At 43.1% G+C, this 21,612-nt stretch overlaps 1 protein-coding gene and 1 long non-coding RNA gene across 3 annotated transcripts; one reads left to right on the forward strand and one right to left on the reverse strand.

Moving 5' to 3' along the window:
* Positions 1-2,599: 2,599 nt before the first annotated feature.
* On the reverse strand, positions 2,600-4,498 carry LOC120646082. 2 transcript variants are annotated; one of them, XR_005664272.1, is made up of 4 exons: positions 4,328-4,498; positions 3,864-3,916; positions 3,584-3,756; positions 2,600-3,221 (listed from the first exon to the last, which is right to left on the reverse strand). It is a non-coding gene; the product is annotated as an uncharacterized LOC120646082 (long non-coding RNA). The 2 variants fall into 2 exon arrangements; XR_005664271.1 differs by lacking the exon at positions 4,328-4,498 and having other exon boundaries at positions 3,864-4,128.
* Positions 4,499-14,081: 9,583 nt separating this feature from the next.
* Positions 14,082-18,435, forward strand: LOC120646083. The gene is made up of 7 exons (XM_039922801.1): positions 14,082-14,291; positions 14,761-14,946; positions 15,415-15,507; positions 15,701-15,883; positions 15,986-16,088; positions 16,174-16,359; positions 17,772-18,435. The coding sequence occupies exons 1-7, from the start codon at positions 14,082-14,084 to the stop codon at positions 17,924-17,926; spliced, it is 1,116 nt and encodes a 371-aa protein (XP_039778735.1). The 3' UTR covers positions 17,927-18,435.
* The last annotated feature ends 3,177 nt before the right edge of the window (positions 18,436-21,612 follow it).

The following is a 21,612-nucleotide window of genomic DNA, read 5'->3' on the forward strand; positions in this document are numbered from 1 at the left end:
GTTCTCTCAAGAACTAAGCCTAAACAAGCACTAAGCACTCTCACAAGTGTGCTTAAGCCTATATGATGTACAATTAAGCACTATGGTGGTTGGAGATGATCTTTGGCTCTTGTATACTTCCTTGGTCTCCAGCACTCTCAAATGAGCCGTGGGGTGGCATATATATAGCCCAACCCTCCAAACTAGCCGTTGGGAAAAAGACTGACGAAATCCCTTAACGCCGGTTAAACCGACGCTCTAGTTTTTGTCATCACCGGTTTAACCGGTGAGTGTATTTTCCCAGCAACTAGCCGTTACTGCTCCAACAGCTATTTTGATCAATCGACCGACGCTCTCAAAGCCAACGTCGGTTCAACCGGTGTATGTAATCTTCAATCGACCGATGCTCTCAAAACTAACGTCGGTTCAACCGGTGCATGTAATCTCAGAACCCCCCCAAAAAATGGAGTCTCTGGACAACTGCACCGACGCTTCAGAAACCAACGTCAGTTCAACCGGCGTACTCTGCTGATTTTGCCTTCTCTGAGTCCGTTGCACCGGTGAGTACAATTTCTCTATCGTTGGTTTAACCGGTGATAGTAAATTGTCTCTGTTTTGATCTTTTCGACTTGGAATAGTGTTTGAATCACTTTGTCATCACTAATCGGTTAATCGGTTCCTTTACTATTAGCGGAACCACCGTAGGGCGGCCCTTCGGGCCTTGCTACGCCTATCTTCTCTTTGTCATCACTTGAACCTAAAAGCCTGAGAATGGTCATCTTAACAATCATATTAGTCCAAGTGTTGTGTTGTCTATATCAATCACCAAAACATTATATTGAAATATGGCATGAGAGGCCATTTTCGCTACAATCTCCCCCTTTTTGGTGATTGATGACAACACAACCAAAACAAGCAAGATGAATTGCAAGAATATGAAATTGATACCAATTTGAAAAATTAGAAACTACTTAGCTTGCTTGGATGACATTTCAATGCTCATTTTAAAAGCCCTTGATACCAATTGTAGAAAAAATTGTAGAACAATGGCTTGTGTGAGGTTTGAACCATATGAGCAATGAAAATTTTTTGTACCTTAGTCCATGGGATCATCAAATTGCACTTCTCTCCCACATTGACTAAGTACCTCCCCCTATCACCATGCATCCTTTTGCATTGCATTTTCCATTCCTCCCCCTTACTAATGGCATCATTTACTCCAAACTATTTGCTTGCTTTTAGGGTACATTTCTCCCCCTTTGTCATCAAACACATAAAAGCTTCATCACCACTAGCAACAAAGAGCATTAGTAGCAAAAAGAAATTCACTAGTGATAGAGTGTTATACCAACTAAATTTGGCATATCTCCCTTTGTTTGAACAAGCTCCCCCTTTTTCAAAGCTTGTGGCACCTCCTATCTTGACATCCATTGTGATACCAATTGTGACTTGTAGGGGTAGTGTTCAAAAGAATTTGAACTCATGGAGATAGCTCTAGATGACTAGCCATGCCTCCCTATATCATTTATCTCTTTAACTTTTGGGGGTTATGGCTTGGTCTTCTTCCCTTGTCCAATCTTTCTTTATCAATTGATACCAATTGTAAGGTTAATTGCAATGTGCATCATCTTGATATCAAAAAATTGAGTGTATTACCATATGGACTAAGGGAGTGTGACTACAACAAATATCACTTTGAAAGTATGTTAGTCACAAAAACACAACCTATAGAGTTAGCGACCCCTAAATGTGTGCAATAGTGTTTGAATCACTTTGTCATCACTAATCGGTTAATCGGTTCCTTTACTGTTAGCGGAACCACCGTAGGGGCGGCCCTTCGGGCCTTGCTACGCCTATCTTCTCTTTGTCATCACTTGAACCTAAAAGCCTAAGAATGGTCATCTTAACAATCATATTAGTCCAAGTGTTGTGTTGTCTATATCAATTACCAAAACATTATATTGAAATATGGCATGAGAGGCCATTTTCGCTACAGATGTCACGTGTGGTCGAGGACAAGGAGCCCACCTCATGGCGAGTAGATGGGCCGGCAGCGGCGACGCAGCAACGACGATTCGAGAGAAGCTTACAGGTGCAAGAGAACGCCCAATGTACGCCGGCGCGATAGAGCCTCCACCGGCGCCAGTGCCCGAGGTGGCAGCGATCCATGCGCCTCGCCACTGCGAGGCGCTCTTCTAGGGTCCCGCGTTGAGGCGTGCAACTAGGGCAACTTCCACTGGTATTGCTTCCATTGAGGCGACAGCGGAAGAGGAGAGGAAAGGAGGAAGATGAAAAGGAGAGGAGATGGCGGCAACGGGCCGACGAGAGTTATAGATGGCGGGAAGGGATGCTATTAGTCCCGGTTGGTGGCATCCACCGGTACTAAATTCCTCCCCGCCATTGTTTATTCTAAAAAGATATTTAGTACCGGTTGGTGACACCAACCGGTACTGAACCTCCCCCGAGGGCCCCTGGCGTTCCCAACCGGGACTAATGCGTCTCCGGGCGCCCCGCATAGCGCCCCCAAGGGTCCTGGGCTTTGGAACCGGGACCGATTCTTATATCAGTCCCGGTTCCAATTGGCGCCGAGACGGATTTAGGGGACAGATTGGCTGTTCTGTAGTAGTGAAAATACCTCTCCTATTTACGTATCAAACCACATGATAACCAAAAAGATCAACCTCATATATACATCATAAGTGTACAGCAAAGATTAGTCGTCTACAGTATACAAATTCGTTATTACATCTAAAACAAGGAAAAGAAAGATATGATCAGTTAATTTAGGCATGAGTTACAGAAATAGCATCTCATTGACTGAGCAGACCATAGGTTAAAATATGGAAATGTGCAGCTACATCAGACAGCATGAGAACAGATCAACCACTAGTGCAGTCAGAGACAAATGTAATGCTACAAATGAGTTACTTGCTTCTTATGATAATCAATTACAGAGACATTTTTAGTCTTACAAAACTAAAGGGGAGACAACAGGTTGAATACGCAAAGGGAAATAACGATTGCATTACCTTCACCAAAGGAAAAAAAAACAATTCATACCTAGCTGTTGTTATTGAAATCAAGTAATATGGCTAACATGGCATAAATAGAGCCTAACAAGAAAAGAAAAGCAGTTTCAACTGTTAAGAATGAACAAAGTAATATGAATGTGGTTCATACCTATTGCATACTTGTTCTTGGCTTCCTGTTCTTGCCTCCTTGGTTTTTGCCTTGTACAATAGCTAGCAAAGTAACAATGAAACATATAAGAATTAATAACCTGATATAAAAGTAAAAACACATCAACAACACATGCCAAAAAAACTCACAAATTACAGATAGAACGTAACAACACAAGGCACAATACATTACATGTCTTGTCTTAGTGGTTCACGAATAAAACAGCCCATAAGTCACGGTTTACAAAAGGCAATAGGCTAGGCATAATAGTTCATGGACCTTGCATACATAGAAATAAGAAATTGAACACTAGAGAAGGTGGCAGCATGCTGCCATCATGCAATCTGGTTCCTTCTCAGGTATTGGAGTTGAGGATTTCAGTTCCTGCAGTACAGAAAAGTGGGGAAGGACTGAAGGAGGAAACCTTTATAGAGGATATATGATGAGTGGGAGGAGCCAAGGTGCTGGAGGCAGGGCTGGTGACGCCGTGCCGGTGCTGCCGTGTTGTGTCAGCGGTCTGGCGGAGTGCTACAACAGCCAAGGTCGAGCTTGCGTCCCTCCTCCACGGTGACACAAGCGGCGATGGTCGACGGCTCTCTGACAATTAAAGTAGTGTAAGATGACTGTGATAGCTCTCTGACAATTAAAAATCCGCAGAAAAAGCAAGAAACTTGGAGATAAATTGAACTAGGAGTCAGACTCACCCTACTGTGTGGTAGTGCTCCCATCCAATGTATTGCAAACTGAATATTAAAATCTGCAATCTCACAATCATCTAGGATCAATCAGTTGATGAAGAGAAACAACAAATCAACAGCAATAAAAGGGAATAGAGTACAATCTTATCTCATAGGGACATCGCCACCTAGGTACATGCATATCCAATGCTCCAAATAGCAACGTAACAAGACAGAAGCTCAAAAAACTCAGATAGAATCCTAGAATATACAGATAACATCACAAGGCACAACCAATGCTGTGCACCGCTATAATTAGAACCTAGTAAACTGAGCAAACAACAATACCACACGCAAACACACATCGATGCTTTGATAATCTATAGATATAGAAAAGCAACATCATAAAAGCTGTGTTCTCAGGTTCCATGAACGGTGCCAACGCAAGCAGACGGTGCTAGTAAGAGTATGTAGCACCAATAGTGGAGTACCTTGTTTACTTTGACTTAGGAAGCGGCCTTGGCTGATCCGCGTGATGGACCACCAACGGAAGAAGGCCCTCACACTGATGCCGCTGAGGCCGGAGATGCGGCGGTCGTCGAGGTGCCCTGTGACGCGGTCGTTGAAGGAGGCGAGGTAGCTCCCGGTGGGCAGGACGATGCTGCAGCTGGAGTGGACCATGCTGTGGCGTTAGCACAAACACCTGGCGTGCATAGGCACAGTTGCACAGGCACACCACCACACGCGCGACGTGCGAGAACCGAGAGAGAAGAGAAGATGCGTACCAGGGTCACCACGACGGAGAAAGCTCAGCGGCCGTGTGCAGGCGGCGGAGCAGTGAGAGCTTCAGGACACGCAGGGTCAGCATGGCCGCGGCACCACCGCCCTTCACCTCCCCGGATCTTGCTGGCAACGATCTCCCTCGCCAGATCTGGCCAGCAGTAGCCATCTCCTCGCTGGATCTGGACGGCAGCAGCCTCCTCCTCGCTGGAGGCGTCGGTCAGCGTAAGGCGCATCATGGAGGAGGCGGTGGCCGGATCCGACGTCGACGAGGCGGGGGATGAAGAGGCGGTAGCTGGATCCGACGTTGGCGGGGGTGGAGTGGCGGCGATGGGCAGGCGAGGAGGCGGCCTGCGGAGGAGGATGAAGACGAGGAGGAGACTCAGACTGGATGGATGCGAAGGTCAGGGGTGGACGCGAAGGCCGGGTGGATTCTTGGAATTAACCAAATCGAATGGTTTTTTCAAGTCCGTGGCCTTTCGTATCACATACACGTGTTGTTCAATCACGTCTCATACATGTGTGGTCATCACAGACGCAGATTTTTTAAACCGCGTCTATGATTTATTCACATCACAAACGGGTTTTCTCTTTTCCTAGATGGGAGCTGCGGGGGTCGTTCGCGCGTCTGTGAATTGTTGTCACAGACGCTGCTCAAATCCGCGTCTGTAATGTTAGTGTCTCCTATTACAGTTTTTGGCACAGTGATATAGTTTGATGTGACTATATAGTTCAGTGGTGGCGAGGGAAAGTGCGAGGCTGGAGGTCTAGGGTTCTAATCCTTAAAAACATGAAAAATCACGTGACATGTGACTTGCGACGTGAACTACCTCGGGATACCTCATAACTAGGGCATGATGTATAGCTGGCAGGTGTGACATATGAATAGTTCTTTGACCAGAATGAATGTTGATGTAGAGGCCAAGGAAGGCGTCAGAGTCGCTTAGGATACAAAGGTAGAGTTTATTTTGTAACCGAGTCAAACTCTAGATTTTCTACTCGACTTAGCAAGAGATCATAACTGAATATGTAATAATGTCCCCTATAGTATATAAAGTGAGGCAGGGACCCCCTACAAACGATTTGAAACCCATATACTTATAAAAAATAATAACCATGCATACAGGACATAGGGTATTACTCTTTTCGACGGCCCAAACATATCTACATCGTGTTATTCCTTGTAACTTGTATATTCTCGTGTGCACCATTGCATTACATCACGATCACGACGCGTGTAATCCATCTCATAGTACACCTGGTGGTGGATTGCCAGTACTAAAGATCGACAATTGGCGTGTCAGGGAAGGGCTTGATCGTTTGACATCAAGCTAGCGCAATGACCATCATTTTTCTATACCAATATGAAGTTTGTCCTTGGCGATATGTTCATAGCATGGATCAAGGAGGACCAAGACACTTGCGAGGGTGCTCCAACGAGGACTAAGGGATTCACAACTCTTTGATACCTCAGGAAACAAATCCTCTTTCCCCCTGCCTCTTTACTTCCATGCATTTTACATTACGCATTTAAATTCCTAAAGTTGCATGCTTTAATTTGGACCTAGGTGCTATCTTCTTATCGTGTAGAGAACTTAGTCACACATTAGGCACCTGTGGTGAACTGGGACTATTGCAATAGGTTTTAATTTTGAGTTCTTGAAATTTGAGTCCAATTCACACCCCTCTTGGACATCTTGATACTTTCATCACTAAGGTTTATCTATCACATCATTTAATCTACTGAAAATACTTGTAGTCTATAGCCAAACATAATCAATTGACTAGGTAAAGACACTCAAGATGTAAATATAGAAACATAAATGTGGTAAGGATCAAGGAAAGAGGAAGCAAACACTTGAGAAGACATCTTTATCCCATGTTTTGGTTAGGCCAACTTGCCACCGTACCTATGACAAGGCCACTGCCATCTCTCTTGGTATTTATGGCACCTTTTTCACTATGGAGTTTAACACCGAGTAGGGGTTGCTCCTCATCCGTGCAAAAAGTGTCGCCAATTCTCCACACCAAGTTCGAGGATCGACAATTAGTACAATTGCTTGTTGTAGCAAGACTTATCTTGAAATTGCATTGATCTCTCAACAACTAACCCTATCATAAGCTTCTCACACTTGCTTACAAAGCTCTAGCAAGCTTGATGATGCACTAACATCGCATATGATGGTTGGAGTAGATCAAACACTTGGATATCACCTCGACACTCTTTGTCGTCTTCAACACTCTCAACCAAGGCCCTTGGAGGGTATAAATAACCCTTACACCCCAAAAGATCCATAGGAAAAGCTGTTGCAAAATCGCTGTCAACATCGGTTAAACCCTATGCCTATGAGACTACCATCATCATTTAACTGATAAGACACAATTACCAAATTAGATGTTATACTCCAATATCTATTTTAATATACCAAAATATACACAAATGTCCTTGTCAGTTTAACTTTTGAGTGAATTTTGCCCTAAACTCTTGAACTACCACCTTTCTAGACAAATGTACCGACATTCACTTCTTCTCATCATCGGTTTAACTAATGCCTTCATTTCTTTGGTTTCTCTTCAGTCCAACTCAACGCACCAACAACATATATGTTCCATCCTTGGTTTAACTACCGACTTATGTAATCTTCTTTGATTCTTGTTGGGGACTTCCAAATACACATCAACACTTGGTTTTCCTTGATGTCAGAGCGGCCCTTCGAACCTTCATCCCTTGGACCTAAAAAATATGAGGATATACTTGTAGATAAGATCATTAGTCCAAGTAGCATGTTTTCATCATCCAGTCACTAAAATATACAAAATATAGCATAAAAGCCCATTTTCGCTACATGGTGGAAACTATAAACCAATGTTGGTGGTAATTTGATAAACAAAATTGTTTGGGCTTGAAAAATCCATGCCATGTTTCTAATTAGGCCCTTATAGTATATTTCTATCTTACACATTGAATGAAGTCCATTTTACGCCCTGAACTTGTCTAGAGTTTGGAACACCCCCTTCTCAAACTCAAATGTAGTACAAAATAGACACCTTAACTCTAAATTCTAAAAACAAGACGTATTAACCCCTTGGCTGGTTCAAAATGGTTTTGTAAGTGGTTTTGGTGACGTGGCAATAGGCTCCACATATTAGCGAGGTTTGGACTAAATTAAAAGATTTTAATTGTTTCGAGGGAGTATTCGAGACATGGTCAAGACACACAAAAAATCATACAATAAAGTTATAGGACTTCTGGGGGTCTTTATCAAAAAATCTTGAGGCGCATGACCATGGATGGCAGAGGAACCATGATGAGTACTATTGCGCCAAGATCTCCCCCCTCCCCCCCAACACAACCATGGTGCTGCGTCGCTTGTTCTCATGCACAACTCTTGGTCTCTCATGCTCGTTGTCCTTCATCTCTTGACCTAGCGTAGAATCACCATGACCTAGCAATGGCATAGCTCCACCTCATGTTCTGCCTCACACTGCCAAAACCCCTAGCCTTCGTCGCTCCTGGAGGCACACAACGATGGCATCACAGAGCGCCTTATGCCACTTGGTGGTGAGGAAGGAGTGGTCGAGGGCGACGTGGATGCCGAGAAATATGGCTGTCTCGGCATGGGAGAACTGCAGCAGATGCCCCTGGTCAAGGCTCTAGGGGAGTGCAGCAATGATTCGGCATGGGAGAAATCGATGCGAGTGAGAGGGAAGGGATGAAGTAGAGAAGGGGCGAGGGCTAAGCACACATCAACGTACATCCATAGCAGCGGTGGCGACAGTAAAGTAGAGGCAGCTGCAGAGGTTGCAGCGTAGAGAATGGAGCGACAGTGTTGAAGACGACACCTGATATGGCCACATGTAAGTGAGAGGTGCGCAATGTGGGGGGCCAAGAGTCAGTAAAAACCAGCAGACAAAACCACTTTGAACCGGCCAGGAAGGGTAATATCACTACCGGACTCGCCTACTTTGCCGAGTGCCAGAGACACTCGGCAAAGGCAGGAAAACACTCGGCAAAGAAGTCGCTGAGTGTAGCACTCGGCGAAGCGCACACGGCCTTTCTTCTACCGGCGAAAACGGCAATGCCGAGTGCCTTTTCTCGAGCACTCGGCAAATTTTTGCCGTGTGCCATGCCGCACTCGGCAAAAAAAATGAAACGGGACGGCCGAATGGAATGGATGGGACGGGATGGGAGCGGAACTTCGCCGAGTGCCGGACTCGTGGCACTCGGCAAAGATCCAAAGTTCGCCGAGTGCCAGATATACAGCACTCGGCGAAGTTTGGATCTTCGCCGAGTGCCACGCTTCTAGCACTCGGCGAAGTTTGTATCTTCGCCGAGTGCCACACGTCTGGCATTCGGCGAAGTTTCAAACTTCGCCAAGTGCCTAGGTAATTACACTAGGCAAATATGTTTTCCAGGAAATAGAAAAGTGGTTGCTTTGCCGAGTGTCAGGGTAAAACCACTCGGCAAACTTTGCTGTTTTTTTGTATTTTGTCTGTTTTTTATGTAATAACCACATCCATCATCACAAAGAAAGCATATATACATTCCAGACAAGCGATACAGTATATATATGGCACATCCATCACATAATAACACAAATATCTCACGCTGCGTCGCACGAATATCACAAATAGCATAAGTCCAACATCGATGCATAAGTGTAACGTTCAACAAGCACAAGTCCAACTAATTAGACAAGTCTAGTCCAACAACAACAAGTCTGTAGAACAAATATCATAAACAACTCTAAATCAGCTAGGTGGCCACTGCGACGCTGCCGGTGCCGGTGAATGCTCGTCCGGAGGCTCATTTGACCCCCCCCCCCCAATCGATTGATTCTGCAAAAAAAATTGTCATAGGATTACATCTTGAGAAAAAAATTAGATGTATGTTTAACCAGTGCAGGCCTTCATCATTATCATTATACCCTTTTCACTACACTGACACTGACACATGGCTCGATGGAAAAATTAGCAGCAAGCAAGCTCACACAAGTTTTTTTCTGGGGTCACACATACTGATCATTCTCTAACCAGTGCAGGCCTTCATCATTATCATTATACTCTTTTCACTACACGCTAAAGGCGATGGTGTATTCTCTATCTTGAAAGAACGAGTTGGGTACTTGGGTATCTGTAACATACAACATCCCAAAAGTCATCTAGAAATTGTGTAGAAGAAATTGGCTATGCTTATTTTATGATGCCATAGTATTACTCATAACAAAGTACTACTCTTTCTGTAAGTTATTTTCTGAAAGTACTACTCTTCAGTGTAAGTGACAGTGCTACTCATCATTTCTTAAAATCAATACCATATGAATAAAGGACGACATTTGAAATATAAATCATTTTGCTTGTGTTGTTGACTTAGCTCATGTATATATCAGCTGTGATACCTTCTAATCATTCTTATTAAAGCATATGTCATTAATCAACCAACCACTAAGTGAGTCTAGATGTTCTTTCAGATATAGCACATGATATATTGACATAAAGTATCTCAAAATTTGAATATGTACGTGCAAGCAAAGTAAATCAATATATCATACTCACAGGAGTGCATGTAGCGCCAGATGGAGGAAAGATAGAAGGAAGGCCTAGCGGTGGTAGCGGTGGTGGAGGCCAGGGCATCGTTGGCGGCGGTTGATAGTTGATTGTCACGCCAAGGCCTTGGAGGTATGAGAACATGGTCTGCATCTGTTGTTGCGCGGCCTGTCGCTCAGCAAGAAGCGCCTGCTCCATCCTCTGCCGCTCCTGCATCTGCTCTTCCTGCCACCTGCGCTCTTGCTCCTGCCTTAGCGTTCGCTCCTCCTCTAGCCTCGCCTCGATGTCCTCCCGCCTCTTCGTCTCTTCGTCCATCCGGGCCTATAAGATTTCACCCAAATGTTACAATGCGAACAAAAGATAACTAAAAGCAACGACACCACATCTGTTTCTTATTTCCACATCTGTTGCACGGACACCACAAGAAACTCGATCCTTCAGCCTGACTCCACACGGCTTCCAAAAAATCATTGGTCTTTCGAATCCATTCATTGGTCATGGTAGCCTGACTTGGACGGCCCGTGTACATCCAATGACGGTCATCCATCCTCTAGACCGGAGTGAGAATAAAAATCAAATGCAACTACGTGTTGTCCCTACATTCTAATAGGTGAAGGTAGGTCCTAATCCCACCCGAGGATGCATACATACGGTCAGTTTTCATGGTCCACTACCATCCGAGACAAAATTTCGGCAGCACCTCCCCGCTGTTCTCCAGATACACGTCCCGAAAGGGAGATTGTGTATCCGGAAAACAACAGGGAGGTGATGCCGAGACTCTATCTCGGATGGGAGTTGATCATGGTAACTATCCGTATCTACGCATCCTCAAGCTATCCAAATAACGTGGACAATTCGAAAGAGATACAATTATAGATATGCAAAGATCCGCATATCTCAATTTTACCTCTTCCGAATGGGAGACGCCTAACTAGGTTACATGAACTACGAGGCGGTGGTGGTGCAAAGACGGTGGCGGTGCTTACAATGGGTCGGCGGTGTAGGCGTGGCCGGCTTGGTGTGGACTCGCAGTTCAAGCTTCTCGTCGAGCACGTCGCAGGCGGACGCCGCTACCAGCCTATATTTTGTGCAGTCAGAACAAATAAAAGGTTAAGCATCATGACTAGCAAGAAAGCAAAATCATCAGCGGAAACTACTAATGCATTGAGGGCCCATTGAACATGACTTTCTCTGTTGACATAATATCCACCTCTTAAGGCTCATGCATGCATGTGAGGGCTAATAAGTGTTACGAATTATTTGGAAATCAGTCTCATCATACTGCACTTTTTGTTTTCAAGGATTTTTGTGAGTCAATATTCATACTGCACAGAGATATGGCAATGATTTATTGATCATGTTAACAAAACAAATCTCATTTTATTTGAAGAAGACACATGCCTACAGCTGATCTCTCACTATTTAACTATGACAAAAAAAGTTCTTTTTTATACAAAAAACACAAATTTATTATGTACATTTTGGCCATATTTCCATCCCTAGTTCTGCCATTTGAGCACTGCCTTCCCAAGACACAAATCCTAAGGTGAAAGATATATCAAACAAAAAATGCAATTAACAGTCACATACACAAATCCCGGGGACGCCGCTGCCGGGGCGGGGAGCCGGCGTCGGGAGCCACGAGCCGGGCCGCGGGCGCGGCCTCCAGGGGCGGGGAGACGGCGCTGGTGGCACCCGAGGTGCGGAGGCGGTGCTGGGGCTGGTAGACGGCGTCGGGGACGAGCCGAGCCCCTGGGACGCTGCTGCTGGGGCGGGGAGCCGGCGTCCGGGGACGGCCGGGCCTCGGCGTCGGGAGCCCGCGCGGCTTCCGAGGCGAGGACGTTGACGCGGCGTCGTCGTCGGGCGCGGCCTCCGGGGCGGGGCGGGGAAGCGGCGCGAGCGCGGCAGCAGGGCCGGGATGTGGCGGGGGCGGGGTGCGGCAGCAGGAACGGGGGCGCGATGTGGCGGCCGTAGCGGGGGCGCGGTGTGGTGGCGGGGGCGGGGCGCAGCGCGGGCGGCGGCGGGGGGGGGGGGGGGCGGGATGCGGCGGCCGTGCGTGTGTTGTGTGTGTGTGTGCGCGCACGCGTGTGCGGGCGCCTCGGAACACTAAGTGTCGCTGACTTTGCCGAGTGCCCCGATCTGGCACTCGGCAAACAGAAATTTCGCCGAGTGCAAGATCGGGGCACTCGGCAAAGTCAGCTTTTGCCGAGTGCCCTGACAGGACACTCGGCATACTAAACTTTTGCCGAGTGCCCTGACTGGACACTCGGCAAAGTGGCCACTCTGAATTTGTTTTCAGAAATTTATTTGAATACAATTTCAAATTTCACAAATTTCTTCAAATAATCTTGAGGCGCATGACCATGGATGGCAGAGGAACCATGATGAGTACTATTGCGCCAAGATCTCGCCCCTCCCCCCCCAAGGCCCCAACACAACCATGGTGCTGCGTCGCTTGTTCTCATGCACAACTCTTGGTCTCTCATGCTCGTTGTCCTTCATCTCTTGACCTAGCGTAGAATCACCATGACCTAGCAATGGCATAGCTCCACCTCATGTTCTGCCTCACACTGCCAAAACCCCTAGCCTTCGTCGCTCCTGGAGGCACACAACGATGGCATCCCAGAGCGCCTTATGCCACTTGGTGGTGAGGAAGGAGTGGTCGAGGGCGACGTGGATGCCGAGAAATATGGCTGTCTCGGCATGGGAGAACTGCAGCAGATGCTCCTAGTCAAGGCTCTGGGGGGAGTGCAGCAATGATTCGGCATGGGAGAAATCGATGCAAGTGAGAGGGAAGGGATGAAGTAGAGAAGGGGTGAGGGCTAAGCACACATCAACCTACATCCATAGCAGCAGTGGCGACAGTAAAGTAGAGGCAGCTGCAGAGGTTGCAGCGTAGAGAATGGAGCGAGAGTGTTGAAGACGACACCTGATATGGCCACATGTAAGTGAGAGGTGCGCAATGTGGGGGCCAAGAGGTTGCGGCACTCGGCAAAGAGGTGTTTGCCGAGTGTCCCCTTGCGGGCACTCGGCAAACAATAATGGCCGTGACGGGTAACGGGCGCGGCGGGAGTTTGCGGCGCACACGTGAGGCTGTGTGCCCAGTGCTGCCCGCGTGGCACTCGGCAAAGGTGGGTTTGCTGAGTGTCTGTAATCAGGCACTCGGCAAAGCCAATCTTTGCCGAGTGTTTAATTTTTGCCGAGTGGTTTTTGGTAAGCACTCGGCAAATTGTAACTTTGCCGAGTGTTCGATATCTTGCACTCGGCAAAGCCTTCGGCACTCGGCAAACATCGGGTTTCCGGTAGTGTATGGTTGGTTTTTATAATTAAGGTGTGTATATGCTATCCGATATTTGAGTTGTGTACTTGTGTGTGTGGGGGTGGGCTATGCATAATTCACCGGTGCTCATCTGAGATTATCCCTGAATTCCTGCAGAAACGTCAAACACGTGTATCAGACTGTAAGGGCTACTTCTGCTTGAGTGAACCATAAAACCCAGGGAGTTGTGGTTTTCCTCGCTCGTCTATCAATATCTAGTATGGCATCACCGGCAGATGCGGCTTCTGGGTTCTCTTTCAGCACGCAGCAACTTCGTAATCCCTAGTCCAGTTGGAGATTAATCAGATGATTTAGGGTGATTAACGCGGTGGTTGGTATGGCCCCGCTGATTTGAGTAAGATAATGGCAGAGGCTGATGCGGAGGGAGACTGGGAACCGGCCGGCGGTCCACGCGGTGGAGGGAAGAAGCGAGGTAGGCACCGACGCACCGTAGGCCCGGAGAATCCGGTGAAAGGTGTAGTATATTAATTCCCACCACACGCCGCCGGCGTCCAGAACTCCAGATCACGACCCCGCCTGCGCCGATGGCCTCCGCTCCGGGAAGAGGTTCTCGTGCCGGGCTTCGGGCTAGGATGTCCATGGTGAACATCGGCGACTGTTCGCCGGTGCATGCACCCGTGCCGGCACACCCGGACCCCTCGTCGATCTCCCCGGACACCTGGCGGCGCTTCGAGAGCGTCACCCGCCGTGTGATGCACAAGATCCAGCCCACCGTCTCCTCAGACCAACTCCGCGCCGCCGTCATCGACTATGTCCAGCGCCTCTTCAGGTCTCACACCGGGTATCAGGTACTCAGATTACATTCCCTGCAACAGATTATTCTGGTCGTGGTCTATAGCATATTAAGGAATAAAGCCTCGGGCTTTATACATCAATAGCATATCTGTATTTTTGTCCTACTACTATGAGGCTATGAGCCATCACATTTCTTCAGATTATTATTATGTATAAGGCCATGACTTGAATCAAGAGTTTCAGAGAAGCTGCGTAATCGAGGTTGTTTTCTTATCATTGTTTATACAAGCGGACACATGAGACCTGGCAAACATGTGTCACAACCTAAATAAACTGGATACAAAGCACACAGGGTTAAATTTAAATTATTTGATGAAATCAGTATCACTAAAGTGGCATTACTTGTTTCCTCCTACTAGATGTTCACATGTGTGCTTCCTTGGTGCTATATATGATAATAAGCCACATCACATGGAAAGAAGTACAAACTTAACCCTTACTTTTTTTTTCTTTGACACGTAGGTCTCTCCATTTGGATCTGTTCCTTTGAAAACATATCTTCCTAATGGAGATATTGACTTGACGTTAGTTGGCCCTGAGATTTATGATGAGAATCTAGAAAACGAAGTGTGTGCTATTCTAAAATCAGAAGAGCAAAGGGAAGATTCTGAATTTGAAGTCAAGGGTGTCCAGTATGTCCCAGCTGAGGTATTTCATTCTGCTATGTTAGTTTTTTTATAGTTACCGTATTGCTCTTTGTTTTGAATATATATTCAATTTGAGGTCACATATCAGTATATCATTTTTTAGACTTTTCACTTCACAGGAGATTATTGTGGTCCACTTGTTGAATCGATGTACTTTTAGTTTCCTGCATTTTTACTTATAAGTTGCCATTCCTATAAATTATCTAATACACTGAACATACCTTTTTATGTACTTGAATGTCACCCCTCTTCATCTTGCCTATTATACTTTCATGTTGCTCCGGGGCCTGATGGGCTACACATGACATCAACATTTTTAGTTTGCTGTTTTTGAGGGGGGTTCTTGTCCTATTGCTATAAGAATTAATGTGGCACAGGTTACTGGAAAATCTGTCTTGATTTATATGTGTTGGCTAGGGACAAACTTCAGGCATATTTGTCATCCTATAATAAATCTTCTTGGTTTCAGGTAAAGGTGGTGAAATGCCTCGTGCAGAATATTGCAGTGGACATCTCAGTTAATCAGATTGGTGGGCTCCTTACATTTGAATTTCTTGAGAAGGTAATATTTCTCCCTATTCCATATGTTCCCATAAATGTCGAGTTGTGGTTATCTGCATCCTTAAACTCAAATCTAATACTCTCTTAATAAGATAAAAATGTTCCCTTAGTCTTCCTACATGAGTTAGAACTTAAGACGATTAATTCCTCTTTTGGTGTTCCTTATGTCATATTGCATAATGTTTTATCTGTAGGTTGATCAAAAAATTGGAAAAGATTGCCTGTTTAGGAGAAGCATAATGCTTATCAAAGACTGGTGCTATTATGAAAGCCGCATTCTTGGTGCTCACCGTGGTTTGATTTCTACCTATGCCTTGGAGACACTAGTCCTATACATTTTCCATATCTTCCACAAATCTCTAGATGGTCCATTAGCTGTGAGTTGTGGCTTAAATTTCCCCCTTTTTTTGCTATCTTATATTGAATTCTTCAAGATATGTACCTACCTAGGAGTGTGATGACTATATGTCCATATGCAGGTTCTCTATAGGTTTCTTGACTATTATAGCAAATTTGATTGGGATAATAAGGGGATCAGTTTATTTGGTCCTGTTTCCTTATCTTTGCTACCTGAGCTAGTTAGTAAGTGAATGCATTATTAATTGTGCAGAACATTGACTTTTTGCATTTGAAATTATTGGTCATTGACATGGATTTTGTTGAACAGTTGAGCCACCAGATATTCATGATGATGGTTTTGTTCCTTGGGAGGAGTTCCTCAAAAAACACGTAGAGGATTATACTGTTCTGCCTAGAAACCCGAAGGATAATCCACAAGTATTCTCTCGAAAATTTCTAAATATTATTGACCCACTGAAGCAGAGTAACAATCTTGGACGCAGTGTCAATAAAAGTATGTTTCCTGCCTTTAGATCATCTATTAAGATAGCAAGAATGAATCATGTATTCCTCACTTTTTCTTATTATCAATTAAATCTATTGATAGGGTTCTCAACTTGATCTTCCAACCTTAAACATTTGTATGAACTCCTTCTATAAGGGTCAACAGTGCCCAGAGAAAAGAATTCTTGCTTTGCTTGTTTTGTTCGAATTGTTAAAACACAAATTGCTCAGCTAATGATTATAACTTTTTGTTCATGCAAAAGTTACAAAACACTTTGGGCCTGTTTGGGAGCATGGTATTTAGATAATACCATGGTTTTTAGAGAAGCCATAGTACTTCATGCTGTGAGGTGTTTGGTTTCTTTAGACCGAGGTCACCAGGTAGTGCAAATGGGTGTGCAAAACACTATTTGCGTACTGTAGACAGAGAGAGGGGCAGTTGGAATAGTAGATGCACCCTTTGGATACCATACCTGGTGACCGCGGCCTTATGCAAAACAATATTTTCAAAACCATTGTTTTATAGATACCATGGTATTTTGGAGTATTGAAAACTCCATTCCAACCCAAAGTTTTCATTGCTTAGCTAGCTCTTGCCTAAATATCATGGTTTATAATGTTGTATCCAAACACTATGTAGTTTCAATGAAACTAGATAAAACCATGGTATTTTCACGACAATTGCAAAAGTATGGTATTTCAAAACTACGACATTGAGAAGAAATGTTACTAAACAAGCCCTTCATTTGATGATTTATGTTTATGATATGTCTCATTGAACCTGATGTGTGATTGAACTGGGCTGCCCTCATCAAGTATTGTATTGTTTGACAAGGGGTTATTCAAATATGCAGCCTCTATATCTACCTTGTCCAAATCTACCATTTTCGCTAACTAATGTTATATGGGCTACCTAGCTGCTACATTGTTGATGCACACTGAAGAGTTTTGATTTCAATTCTGCGTAAAAGGAACCAACAACATTTGAAGGAGTAGCATGTCTAGGCTCACTGGCCTACCATCCATTGTGATGTGAACATGTACAATAAGCATATGACCAAGGCCAACTCAACAATCCCCACCTAATAGAAGATCTTGTCACCCCGTCCCCATCATATTGCACTGTGTCTAATCACAAATCTGCGGCACGTTTCTCTCCATTATGTACTACATTAATAATGTCACGTGCTGCTGCCACTTTTCTGGTCAGAACATGTGGGCACATATATCATTATGTCTTCAGTTTGAGAGTATTTATGATTTTCATTTGATTTGTATGAAATAACTTTCTTCTGGTATACAACTGTGTTGTGAATTAATTTTATGAATTATTGCTTATTTTGTCCTTAATCAGTTGCTTCATTCAGAATTGTTTTCTTCTTAAAAAGGAATTCTCAATTAATTGTACTGCTCCATGTGCAGAAAACTTTTACCGGATACGCAAAGAATTTGATGTTGGTTCTCACAAACTTGGCAAGATTCTTCAAGCGCCAACTTGTTTTGCTGACAGTGGAATCAATCAGTTTTTCGCAAACACATTAAATACGGATCATGCTGGGTTAAGGCGAGATGCTTAAGTGAGATCTTCTGATGATGTTCGAATGACTCTCTAATCAGTTCTGTTACATAAACATTTCAGATACCTAAAATCATGGCACAATAATGCAAAGAGAATGCAACTCTATGGCTGAGCACAATAAGATAAAAATCTGCATTTTGGGGACTGCTAGATAGTCATGCCACGAGTCATGAACTACTGATTCAGTAAGTATGAGGAAGGGTGGCGATTTCTCTTGTTTCATCAACACCAAGTGGAACATGTACTTTGCAATCTGGGGGAGATTATTATGCCCACATCTCTTCTACTTTTTTTTGGAGTGTGAAAGGGCAGGTGCACTGCCATTGCATTATAGTAAGAGGAGGCTACAACATTACACTATTATATTTATAGAAACTGTAAAATAAAAGAGTGTGTGTAAAGCAACCGGCAGAGATTGAACATGACAACCGCTAGCCATCCCGAACAGACACTAGCGGTTCATGGCAAGTTGGTGATGCTCCCATTCATATAGGAAGCTTCCTTGTTGAATTGTATTAGCAATTTTCACTTGTGTTTGGGCCTTGATGTCAAAGACTCATTGTCATTGTTCTTTCCACAAGTACCAAAGTCACCTATTAGTTTTCTTCAGTAGTTTAAGAATTGTGTTGCCGGTAGTTAGTTGTGACATTGTTGTAATGTAATACCCGCTCTTGAGACTTGGGATTCAAGCCCACTTTGTCGTCGCTTTCTCCTCTTAATGAAATATGTGTCCAAATCGTGTATATGACAGCTTGAGTTCGCTTATTTGATGTTGCTGTGTGGACTAGGCCAATCATGTTTGACCACCATCTGCCTGGGCCCCTTTAAAGACGGCGAGCTGTGCAGCGTCATGCCGGAGTGCCGCCACCAGTTCCACAAGGGATGCATCGCCGGATGGTTCCAGGCTGGCAACAACACCTGCCCTCTCTGCTCTAGGGGCTGATCGACATGTGGCTACCTCTTGCTGCAGGCTTGCCGCCGTCTACTACTGCAGATAGATACAGCGTGTATGCTGATGCATGATCTAGACCAACAACTATAGCATTATATCACTGACTCCATATATACGCTGCTAGCTTGTATTTTTGTGTACGAAGGTCATCGCATACTAGTTCATCATGCATGTTATATGCTAAGCTAATTTCCTATGTAACCTGCTGGCCTTCTTAATTACACAAAGGCTATTCCTTTTATATTCGATGCGTATATATAATTCCTTTTTGTTTGCTACAAGGAACAACTTCCCTCATCCTGTGATATAGATCCAACTTTCGAAAGAAAGCTTTCTTCCCTTTAGCCATTACTTTGAATACCTGCTTTTTTTCATTAAAATAGATTCGAGAATGGAATTCCGGCCATGAAACAACTGTTTGAAAGTTTTCAGAAAAATACTAAATAAACCAAAAAGGAAAAGGTATGCTGGGTTTTTTTTGTACGTGGGGGGAACGACCGATAGTATGCTGGCCATGGAATAAGCTTGGGCTACGATTTTACACCATCCAGGTAGAAACTTGTCTGTGTCAAATGGAGAATACTTTTACATACAGTAAGTTGAAAAAAAAAGGTAATATAGCTCAGTTAGGCAGATGTATGATGAATCTAGATTAATGTTGTCAACTAAATGATAAGTATATAGCTCTATGGTTTAGCAATCACTCCCTCTGTTCACAAAATGTATGATGCAGTTGACTTTTTTTTCAAAACTTCGATCACTCGTCTTATTAAAAAAATCACAATTTATCATTTATTTTGTTATGATTTTTTTATTACTAAACATAGTTTGAGTATGAGTTACATTTTTACATATTTGAATAAATTTTTTGAATAACAAGAACAATCAAAGTTTTAGAAAAAAAATCAACCGCGTCATACATTTTTAAACCGAGGGAGTATCTTGTCTTACTATTACTAATTGAAGGTTCTAAAAGAAACACTACTTTCAAAGCGCGCTAGAAAAAAAGATAAATCTAAGAAATTCTCACAATAATCAGAAACATCCGACCATCAATTGGTTGATTGGAATATTGATAGTCATTAGACCTGTTTTCTAAGTAATTATCCACCTCTACCATTATGAAAGGTCATGGGTTCAACTCTCAATGAAAACAAATATCTTTTTTTTTGCAGATTTTTCCCATTTTCAAATTTACCTTCAGTTTTTGTCTGTTTTTCTCATTAAAGATGCTAGAAACCTTTCCATGAAACAGACATCTTGTGCCTAATCTTACTATTACTGATTATAGACTTCTTTTGAAGTTTCCACATCAATTCTCATAAGATGCACTAGAAAAAAATAAAATCATAGAAATTCTCACAATAATCAGAAACATCTGATCAGCAATTGATAGGTTGGAATCTTAATATAAATCTGTTTTCTAAGTAATCACCCACCTTTTCCATTATCAAAACAATATTAAATAACCCCTAAAATTACATATTAATTTCCCACTCTACCATTATGAAAGAAAATATGAAATAACACCCTAAATTTATACATAATTACTCACATTTGCTATTATGATGGATAATACCAAATAGCCCCTCTAATTTATATCTAAATTGTTTACCTTTGTTATTATGACTGATAGTATAATGAAAGTAACTCCTCAAATTTATATTAAAATTACCTACTTTTGCAATCGTATCAAAGATTATCTAAATCAATTAAGCATACATGTACATTAGCAAGATATGCTATTATAAGAAACTAACTATTAACATATATCTATATATGTTGTACTATAACACATAATACATTTAAGACTCTAACATGTGCGAAAGCATGGGTTGATAGACTAGTGAAATACTAGTGCATCTACCCGTGCTGAAGCATGAGCTAGTATTGTTTACGGGCATAAACATTAAAAATTCATATAGAAATTTGGGGCCACTACTAAATGTTGCTATTCTTCACTATCACTCGATTGTTCATACCCTAAGAGCAAGGACGATGCATGTTGCCGAAGTGGGAGCCAATTATCGCAGTGCAGCGGTAGTTAAGGTGGATCACATACACAATGATTAAAAAAAGCATAAACGCTCAATCAATACTTTTTATATCTTGTTGCTAGGTAATAGCTCTATTGTGAGTAGCAGCTGTTGGCCCCTTTACTACTACCTGCCACAATGTATCTTGCCAATCAAAAGTCTTAAATACTACCTCTTGTTCTCACATTGCGGCTTCCCTAATGGATTTAATAATAATGATGGAGCGTAGTTTACATGTAACCTGAAATGGTTATGTAGATTCTCTATATGTTGTTATATGTGGAAAATTAGATTCCAAATTAGTTCATTACATTAAATTAAATTTGATAAAAATATTTTACTAGTCTTTACTATATGTTATTAGTTGTGTAGTTGGAATTATATAAAAAACATAGAAACATTATGTATCTAACTATCTATCAATTTTTTATAATAGTAGATGCTAGTAATTTAGATAAAGATTTGAGAGGACATTTTAGTAGGAATTTCCATGAAGTGGTTACATAGATTAGTTATTATAATAGTAAGTGTTGGTAATTTAGACTTAAGTTTAAGGGGTTACTTTAAATCACATTATATAATTACTAATTGTGCAATTTGTACCCAAAATTTAGATCTTCACTTTAAAATGTTTTTCATAAGGGCATGATGGGTAATTATATGAAAATATAGGGGTTATTCATCTAATGTCAAGGC

The sequence above is a fragment of the Panicum virgatum genome, chromosome 8K (assembly GCF_016808335.1).
Source record: "Panicum virgatum strain AP13 chromosome 8K, P.virgatum_v5, whole genome shotgun sequence".
NCBI classification, from domain to species: Eukaryota; Viridiplantae; Streptophyta; class Magnoliopsida; order Poales; family Poaceae; genus Panicum; species Panicum virgatum.